The 10698-nt window shown below is 42.2% G+C and overlaps 1 protein-coding gene across 1 annotated transcript in view; it reads right to left on the bottom strand.

Annotated features, from left to right (window-relative positions):
- The window catches only part of DYNC1LI2 (dynein cytoplasmic 1 light intermediate chain 2), a 43179-nt gene that overhangs the window by 7714 nt on the left and 24767 nt on the right, over positions 1–10698 (bottom strand). Inside the window, exons 10-12 of the mRNA XM_019535890.1 lie at positions 9623–9664; positions 8970–9087; positions 5932–6048 (exon numbers count right to left, since the gene is read on the bottom strand). Coding sequence (XP_019391435.1) covers positions 5932–6048; positions 8970–9087; positions 9623–9664 — 277 coding nt within the window. The remainder of the gene's footprint in view (positions 1–5931; positions 6049–8969; positions 9088–9622; positions 9665–10698) is intronic.

Raw genomic sequence — 10698 nt, 5'->3', positions numbered from 1 at the left:
GGGAAAGGGCCCGGATGATTGGAAAAGGGCAAATATAGTGCCCATCTTTAAGAAAGAGAAGAAGGAGAACTGCAGACTGGCTAGCTTCATCTCAGTCCCTGGACAGACCATGGAGCAGGTTCACAAGGAATCCATTTCTAAGCCTGGAGATCAAGGCGATTAGGAACAGTAAGCAAGGATTCATGCCTGACCAATCTCATTGCTTTCTATGAGATGACTGGGTCAGTGGATATGGGGAAAGCAGTAGATGCAATATATGTTGATATGGGTTAGATGTGATATACCTTGATATACCCAGCCCTCCTAACCAGGAACAAGAACTTGACCACAAATTCTCTAGGGAACTGGCAGAGGCTGCATACTCTCGGTGCCTGGTCATCATGGGTGACTTCAACCACCCTGACATCTCACGGGAAGAGCATTCAGCCAAATCTGATCGGTTGCAAAGCTTCCTCACTTGGATTGCCGAGCTCTATTTAACTCAAGAAGTCTATGTGCTGACAAGAAGGCAGGCACTGCTGGATCTGGTACTGGCCAAAGGGGATGATCTAGTGAGCAACCTGAGGACTGAAGGGAGGCTAGGTGACAGCGATCACAAGTTGATCATTTTCTCTATTCATTGCAAAGCTGGCAAAATCAGTCAACAATGCAGAAATCCTCAACTTCAGGAAAGCTGACTTTCACAAGCTCAGGAGGTTGGTTGTTGAGGCCCTGAGAGACTACGATCTGACAGGAAAGAGAGTCCATGATAAGTGGTCGCACCTTAAGGATACAATCCTAAAAGCACAAGGGAAATCTATTCCGGCCCATTGGAAAGGTAGCAAAAGGGCTGGGAGACCCCCTTGACTCAACAGGGAACTCATGGACCTCCTGAATCTGGAAAGAGAAGCTTATAAGGAATGGAAGTCAGGAAATACCCACTGAAGAGGATTCAGCACTGGCCCGCACCTGTAGGGATCGGACCAAAAAATCCAAGGCTGAAACCAAACTCAAACTGCCTACAGGAATCAAGGACAATAAATAGTCCTTCTTCAGATATGTGGGAAGTTGGAAAAAAGGGCAACACTGGACCCTTGCTAAACCAAAATGGGCAGCTGACAACCGACACCCAAGAAAAAGCTAATCTCCTCAAGATTATTTTGCATTGGTTTTCCACCAGCCCAAGGAGATCACTCTGCCTGACAGGATGCAGGATTACCAGGGTAAGGGCGAACATACGCTTATAACTGGCGAAGATCTTGTGAGGGAACAATGCGAGAGGCTGGACATCCACCAGTCAGGTGGCCTGGACGGAATGCACCCAAGAGTGCTAAAAGAGTTGACTGACATCATAGCACAAACAATGGCGAGAATATCTGGGAACTCATGATGCTTTGGAGAGGTTTCAGAAGACTGAAAGAAGGGCTTTCCTCAAGAAAGGAAGGAAGGAAGATCCAGGGAACCTCAAGCCAATCAGTTTGATCTCAATGCCTGGAAAGATCTTGGAAAAAAAAATCAAAGAATTCATCAACAACAGGCTAACAGAAGGCAACATTCTGAGAGTTGTCCAACATGGCTTCATTGCAGGTAAGTCTTCCCTGAAAGATCTCATTTCCTTCTATGACCAGGTGATGCATCACCTGGACAGGGGAGAAAAGGTTGATATCATATATTTAGACTTCAAAAAAGCCTTTGACAGTCTCCCATGATCTCTTTATGGCAAAATTGGGGAACTGCAGACTCAACAACCTTATGATACAATGGCTGGGGAACTGGCTCCATGGTCAGACTCAGACGGTGACAGTCGCTGGAACCGAGTCAACATGGCACATGGTGATCAGTGGCATCCCCCAGGGCTCAATACTCAAACCTGTACTCTTTAACATATTCAGAAATTATCCGGATTTGCATGTCAGAAGCAGACTGGCTAAGTTCGCAGACAACACCACATTGTGCGGAAGTGTGGTCATGCTAGAGGACAGGCTGGCGATTCAGACTAACCTGGACAGGCTCAAGGTGGATGGATCAAAACCTGCTGACATTCAATACAGAGAAATGCAAGGTACTCCACCTCAGGAGAAAGAATCTACATCATACTTATAGGCTCATCAATGCTACCCTCACTAGCACCACGACCAAAAGAGACTTGAGGGTCATGACAGATCACAAGATGAACATGAGCCACCAATGTGATACCGCTGCTGGCAAAGCAAATAAAACTCTGGCTTGCATCTACCGATGCGTCTCAAACAAGACCCAAGAAGTAATTTTCCCGCTTTACTTGGCCTTGGTGAGGCCGCAGCTGGAGTACTGCATCCAATTCTGGGCTCCGGACTTTAGAAAGAACATGGAGAAGCTTGAAAGAGTCCAGGGGAGAGCCACGTGCATGATTAGATGTCAAGAGAGCAGGCCTTATGAGGAGAGGCTGAGAGGCATGGGACCCTTCAGCCTGGAAAAGAGAAGGCTCAGGGATGACTTGGTAACAGCCTATAAGTATATAAGGGGTGTGCATCAGGAACCGGGAGAGTATCTGTTCACCAGAGCACCCCAAAGGAAGACAAGTATAATGGTCACAAACTATTGGAAGACAGTTTTAGATTGGACGTAAGGAAAAAAACTTCTTTGCTGCCTGAGCCTACAGAATCTGGAATAGACTCCCCCCAGAAGTGGTGCGAGCACTTACTCTGAATACCTTTAAGAAATGCCTGGATGCTTATCTTGCTGGGGTCATCTGACCCTGGTTGACTTCCTGCCCTACCTCATGATCTCACAAGGTCCCATCCAGCCCCAGCGTCTATGAAATCTAGGATTTTAGCAAGGGCATTGATAGAGTCTCCCACAACATTCTTGCAAGCAAGCTAAGAAAGTATGGGTTGGATGAAAGGACTTTAATTGGTTAGAAAACTGGCTAGATCATCAGGCTCAAAGAGTCATCAATGGCTTGATGTCTAGCTGGCAGCCAGTATCTATTAGAGCGCCCCAGGGGTTGGTCTTGGGGCTGGTTTTGTTCAATATCTTCATCAATAACCTGGAAGATGGGATGGAGTGCACCTGGCAGCAAATCTGCAGATGACACCAAGCTGTGGGGAGTAGTAGGTAAATATGTTAGAGGGTAGAGCTAGAATTCAGAGAGACCTTGACAAATTGGAGGATTGGACAAAAGAAAATCTCAGGGGGGTCAATAAGGACAAGTGCAAAGTCCTGCACCTACGCCAGAACAATCCCATGCACCAGTACAGGCTGGGGATTGACTGGCTAAGCAGCACCTCTACAGAAAATGACCTGGGTGTTACAGTGGACAAGAAGCTGAATATAAGCCAGCAGTGTGCCCTTACTGCGAAGGCTAACAACATACTGGATTGCATTAGCAGGAGCATTACCAGCAGATTGAGGGAAGTGATTATTTCCCTCTATTGAGCAGTAGTGAGGTCACATCCAGAGTAATGTGTCCAGGTTTGGGCCTCCGCATTTCAGAAAGGATGTGGACAAATTGGAGAGAGTCCAGTGGAGGGCAACGAAAATGGGGGGCTGGAACACATGACTTCTGGAAAGAGGCTGAGGGAACTGGGCTTGTTTAATCTGCAGAAGAGAAGACAGAGGGGATTTAATTGCAGCCTCCAACTGCCTGAGGGGTGGTTGCAAAGAGGATGGAGCTGGACTGTTCTCAGTGGTGGCAGATAACAAAACAAGAAGCAGTCGTCTCAAGCTGCAGCAAGGGAAGCTTAGGGTAGATATTAGGAAAAAAAAAAATCTCTCAGAAGAAACATAGTAAAACACTGGAACAGGTTATACATGGAGGTTGTGGAATCTCCATCCTTGGAGGTTTTTAAGACCCACCTACACAAAACTTTGGCTGGGATGATCTAGTTGGGGATGGTCCTGCTTTGGGCAGGGCATGGTGGACTAGATGGCCTCCTGAGATCCCTTCCAAGCCTAATTTTATATGAGTAATCTTACTAACTAGATACTGTAAAAGTGTTCCTACTTTCAGAAGGCTCTCTTATTAAAATTAGGTCCCCTTAAAAAGTTTAAGATGGGCACCTGAAAAATCAGTCAAGAACATTTTAGTGTATGAGAACTTGCTGTAAGAACCCTACCAGAATCAAGTATCATCTTAAAAATACGCTCCTCAATGAATAATCCTTTTGAATCTCCTGTAATATCTGTAGTTCTTTTCCTGGCTCTCCAGCATCACCAGCTTCCACCCCAAGTTTTTTCAAATTTCTATGTTATTAGGAATCCTTAATATAGCTTGAAAGTCCAATCAACGCTGTTTGAAAAGACCTGTCAAGAGAATCGCAAGTCTGGAAACAAGAAAGGATTTTATTTATGATGGAGAGTCCACTGTACCATTGCCAGGAGTCCCAAGATGACAATACAACCCAAGGCTGTTATCAAGAGAGATATTTCCAATAGTATCAATACCACCGCATACAAGGCCGTGGCAAATATCTCATCTGGAATATTGTACAGAATTTTGGTCACTCATGGTCAAGATAAGCAAGCTCAAACTGGAGCAGGTGAAAGAGAGGGGCTGCTAGAATGATTAGGGAAACCAGTCTATCACAGTGGTTCCCAATTTGTGGGTACAGGTATGTGGAAAACCTGTCAGTGCTACATGTTAACAGATTTATTGTAATTACTTTATACAACAAAAATTTGCTCGTGGTACTTAAGGTTATATCAATTTAAATTGGTGGTGCGCAATCTGTCAGAGTTTGAGAACTGCTGGTCTATCATGCAGGCAGAGGCTACATGAGGCCAGTTAGTCTTCTCTGGAAAAAAAAAGTGAAGGCTGAGAGGGCCACAATTACTCCCTGGATGTATTTATGGAGTGCAAACACCAAAACAAAAGACAATCTGATATAAATGGGGGAGGACAAGGGTTTCAAATTAATTTAGGTTGGAATTTAAGAGTTCCTAGGAACCACTGAAGTAGTGAGAAAAAGCCTTCCAAACAGAAGCTAACCAGAATAGATAGCCTAAGCAAGTCCCAAACAGGACTGTATCAAAGTAGGTCTGTTCCAGTAATTTATTTCTCTTAAAAAGAATGGTTTCCCAGTATTTAAGCCTGTGGTTCTAGCACCACAGCACAATAATGACTGAGTTAAGAAATCTGAAAACAGAAATAAGGCATGGATTTCTTCACTGAATAACTGACAGTTTTGAAAGCAAGTATAAGCCTGATTCCAACAGAAAAAGGGAGAAAGGAAATCGATACCAAACATGATAAAAGAGACAGAGCACCAGTCCTGACAGCTAATTTTGTCAGCTGTATATTCTGGGTGAATTGTTGTACAATAAACACTAGGCATTAGAAAGTCAAATTCAGTCATTTAAGTTGCAGGTGGAAATTCTCTAAATACTTCCTTTTCTCTTTCTTAGTCTATAATTGGTTATTTATGGAAGGTTTATCTCCCATGACAGTGCCACTACCAGATAAAATTAAGTCCTTTGACCAAAGTTGCCCATTACTTCTAATGGTAGTCAATACCGAGATGACAAAGTCATTGCACCAAGTATTTAAATATTTAAAATATGAATTCCAGAGAGATTTCAGCAATTTCATTAGAAACAGCAGCCCAAAACTAATGAGCTGAATTCCTTCCTTTTAACTACGTGGTGGCCAAGTGCCAGATAAGCAGAGAAGTTGGAAATAAAATACCATAACTACTAGGTAGATTAACACCTTCTGCATGCATACAAGTCAAAACTCAGTGCTTTTTATTCCTCAGAAGTGCAACTTCAATTAAAAGGGTCAAATAACAACAGGTTTACTGAAGCCCGAGAGTCTGCAAAACTTGCAAAGGCTTTATATTTTGGCTCTGAATCACATCTGTCAAGCTTTGCTAGTTGACTAATCAGCTTAAAATGATAAACACTCATTTGCATATGGTTCAAGCCAAACACTAAAACTGTGCAAAACATTCTGCAACACCCAGTTTTCAATACCTGATTTTTTGGCTGTGCTTTGCCCTCCTCCAGCTCCAGGACTCCCAGGAGAACCAGTCTTTTTACTCAACAGACTGTTAAAGAAGCTAGCCAATACGCCTTCACTTGCAGCATTATCTAAACAAAAAAAACATATATATACACATTACTCAGACAGAAACAGGATGTCGGGCTACAGACATTTTTGGATTCAAGATGAAAACCTAAGAGTTGAAAAAACACGTGATTTGTGTCTCTGACAAACATAAAAGCCAAAAGAAAAAAAATATTACATTTGGGAAAAATCTCTTCTATTCGACCCAATGCTAGAACAGTAAATGCCACTGCCCCCTCATCCAACTTCTGTAAGCCCAGGCACAAGGCAGTGCGAGAAGACTGAAATACACCACCATCTAAGGTAGCTCACAATGTAGAGACAGACATCTTATAGTGCCTTGCTTCCTTTGAGTTGTACTTCCTGGGCTGAGCTTCTCAGAGGTGATTCTCAGAATTTCATCCCGAGTCTACAACATGGTAACTGTATACATGCCAAGTTTGCTTACATATACATGCTGTTTATAGATTTCAACACACCAGTTCCTACAGTAAAAAATCTATAAACAGCATGTGTATCTTGAAAACTACAGCTATTCTAGCATTAGAAAAAAAAAAAATCATGGCTCTACTGTGTAGTTGTTGAAAAAAAGAGCAAATCCTTTAAATTCCCCCTTGCAAGACAAAATGCAAGCAAACAGGCACTACGTTACCAAGTTCTGGAAGTAAATAAAGTACTATTACAGTAGCAAGACAGGTAGCTAGAGCTCTCCCCCCAATATAAAAATACAAAGATATACAATAATATGCAAGCCTGACAAGTGCTGAATTGGTTAAATTGAAGCTTAGGGCCAGGGCTACCCGCGGGGGTTAATTCAACTAGCTTAGCATGTCAAGCAACATCTACAGCAAGCCATTAAAAATGGCTAGCTGGCATGTTAATCTACACATGCTAATATCACATGTTTATCCTCTGGACAAATCTTAACTCTAGTTTTAATTCACACCTTTTGTTACTCTTTCAGTAAAAGTTTGTGCAGACACTTCTGCCTAGAACACGAATGCCCCATTTCTACTGTGCTCAAGGTCATAAAAATGGACCAATTTAAAATCAAAACCGGACCCCTAAGCCAAAGAAAGAATGCTGACAGACTTGAACTGAAGAGCAGCAAGGCATTTTAATTCAAACTGAGATGCATATGAACAAGGTTTTTGTTTGTATGAATTTAGCTTCTGCCTTGGAATGTTTCTTTCAGGCACTTTGCCCAAATTCTGCCGTCTTTAAGTTAAAAAACAAAACAAAAAACAAACAAACAAAAACTGATCGCAGGCAACTATAGCTATTACATGTTACAGCTGATCCTTTCACTGGGAGGCCTGAAAACTCACAAATATTTAAAAAAACAGAAGGCAACTTCAAATGTCTACCTAATCTGTTAATAAATAGAATATTAAAAGTGTTTCTCTTCTCCATTATACTTATCCCAGTTATACAGAGGACAGTAACATCCAAGAAAACTGCTACTCTTAGTTTGGGTACATGCTTTCAGGACTCAGATGCAAGAAAATATAGTGTTAAATACACACCTTCCTTCAACTGCTGTGCCTGCTACAAAAAGGTTTCTGGAGCACACCCAAGACCCAAAGGTGTTGACTATGAATCAGCATAGAGCTATTTTGAGTGAGAAGACAGAACCCAGGCATACTGCAGTGGGATATGCCTTGGAAGTAGGTAGGTAGCCACCCCGACAGGAGCAAACCATATATTTGAGTATGTAACCATCAGCATAATTAGGGCAGGAGAAGCAGAGCACTAGCCCTGGGGACCGACTCAGAGAGGATGCTAGTATGGCCCCTCCAGTCAGGCATCTTTGCTATGAAAAGGACAGCCCTGTGCTGTTGGCAGCCATAGGAGCTGGGCAACATACCCAGTAGCCATCAGCATAGTTGCCCCAACCTTAGGCTCTTTAAAAGCACTTGCTACACCCCTTTATGCAACTAACAGCATGTACACACACTCTCCCAGGAGAAACTCTCCTGGGAATGATCTAACCCTGGTTGGTCCCAGGTTACTTTTATCTTGCAGGGGCCATTTTACTCTAGGAGGAAAAGCCTGAACATACGAGCCGCAACTCTCCCATGAGAATCTGAATGTCTGTACAAAGCCTCAGACTGGTGATGTGGAACACTCCTTACCCTCATCACTCAAAGGGTGGGAGAAGCCAGCCACTAATTAGCACATCAGCCCAAAATAACTGAAACTTTATCTTATTAGGAATATTTTAAAACACTAAGCTACTTGAAGCACTATGGGCACCAATACCTACGGCACTGCTACAGGAAAAAGGTGTCAATCTTGGGTTTCAGAAGGAAGAAATGGGACAAAAAGCTGACAGTTAGGTACAAGACCAAAGAAACTGAGGGAAAAACAAAATAGGGGAGAGGGGGCTAGCAGGGAGGGAATGGGAGAGAAAACTGAAGAAGGTTTCACATTCTAAATATCCAACTGGATGAGCCTTGTTTTAGGTAACTCCTAGTACAGTGGTTCTCAAACTTTTCTTTTGAGGACCACTTGAAAATTGCTAAGGGTCTCAGCAGACCACTTCATAAACTTTTTTTTTGTTCTACAAATCAAAGCACACAACTCATATTTTACTATGTGGAGCAGCAGTCTTACCTTACAAGTACAGATATTCTCAATTGTTCCACAAGCTTTCTGCGGACCACCTGAATGGAGCTCGCGGACCAGACCACAGTTTGAGAACCTCTGTCCTAGCAGGTCAGTGTTTAAAACTTTAACTGTATTAGCAAAAGTAAAAGTCTACTTCAAGTGCCTTGACAATCAAGGTCTGAAACTAAGGATCTATCACCATTCACAGTCACACACAACTCAAACAGAAGAATTACGGAGTAAACATCAAATTTTTTCTGTGTAGGAAGAATCAACTATTTCATTTTTAAGAGGCTAACAAGATGCATGACAAAATATGAACGCAAATGCATACTTTTAATATTTGGATCTGGTTTCTTAACTGATGTTATTGGTGAGGCACTGGGTGCATTGGCAGGGCCAGATCTGCCTTGGGTTCTTGGGGATCCCGCAGGTCCTCGTGCAGGAGATTCCTTAAATAAAATAGTCCAAATAATAAAAATAAGTGAAAGGAAAAATCCCAAAACGTCCCCGCTAACAGATTAATGTATTCCAAGTAGAGTTGAGAAAAGTTATTAAATACAAGCCACCTTTTAAAAATCCCACCTATTTTTACCTTTACATTTATAACGTAACGTGTATACACTTGCACTGAAAAAAATTTCAGCTGTGGGGAGAGTGGTATAGCGCTGGTGGAGGATAATCACAGCAGATTTTCAATTCACCTGATCAGTTTTTGAACAATTTTATGCTATTTACACAACCAATTACATCTGAATCCCTATGGGTACATTATAATCTGTGGGCTCCACTAAATTTGATTTTGTAGTTATATTTATGAACATTACACCTACCCCACACTTAATGCACTTAAGGGTGGGCTTATTTTCAATATTCCATTCAGATAACAGATTCTCAAGTACCTTGTTTAGAAATTTTACAAATGGCTTCCCAGAGTAGAAAAAAAATGGCCCTCCTTTTTTGAGAGATTATGGAATATGTACTTACTGATGCTCTTGTAGGTGTAGCTGGCTGCTTGGCAAGGTAAGACTGCAAAGAGGACATAGTGATTTGTCAATGTATTTCAGCAAACTAAGTAGTAATTAGCTGACAGACCATGAGTTGCTTTTGACTGTTAATGCAAAAGCACCTGACATTTCCAAATTTTGCCAGGAGAGGGCACTACAATTACTAGAAGTAAATTATGTAATAAACATACATGATTTTGCTTTTACAGCTCAATCACAGCAGCTCCAAGTTTAGAACAACACTTGATGACAACCACCCATACATAACAGCATGGATATGTCTGCGTTTTTGTACTATAATATTACATTTCTGTATACTTAATAGGTAGCATATCCAAAACTGGCACAGTTCAAACCAAACACCTGGAAAGTTCCTGCCACAGCGTTTGCTTACAATTTAAAACCTTATTGTTAAGACATTGCAATGAAAAAGTTGTCTTGTGCACTTTCAACATATTAAGGCTGGCATCTCTTTGGAGTCAAATTTCAAACATTCTATTTCTGCTGGATGATGTAAAATGTTTCTGCTCTCCACATTAATCCAGTTTATTTTGCCTTCTCTGCTGTATGCATTTGTTTGTACATTGATCTGGTACTTGAATACATCAAATAAAAAAAATTAAAAAAATAAAAGAATGGTGTCACCCCTCACATCCTCAGCTAAGTCTCTTAGACTAAGTACAGGCAGTCAAAAAGCCCAAGGCTGAATTTATTCAATCTTTGCAGGTTTCTCTAAACTGCATAGATTGAACCAATAAGCAAGTGAACTAGAGTTTACTCACAAACAGTCGAGGCAAGCCAGACCCTTGCAGTGGCCCATACCAGTAGCTAGAGGCACTAGAGGAAACCTCCCAGCCTGCTGGGAATCAGGCAATTCCCCCAGCCACCCCCTCTCTTCAGCCTCCAGGCTGGCTGAGATGGCAGGGAAGGGGAGGGGAGGGGAGGGAGAAGGTACCCCTTTGGCCTGGCATGAGACTCCCAGCCAGGAGCAGCTTCCCCACACCTCCCCATCCTTAGGCAGCTGGAGAAGTTTCATCGTTTCATAGTTTCTAGGGT

This window comes from Crocodylus porosus, unplaced genomic scaffold, assembly GCF_001723895.1.
Source record: "Crocodylus porosus isolate Cpor-Errol unplaced genomic scaffold, CroPor_comp1, whole genome shotgun sequence".
NCBI lineage: Eukaryota > Metazoa > Chordata > Crocodylia > Crocodylidae > Crocodylus > Crocodylus porosus.
This window is presented reverse-complemented; position numbering and strand designations above follow the sequence as displayed.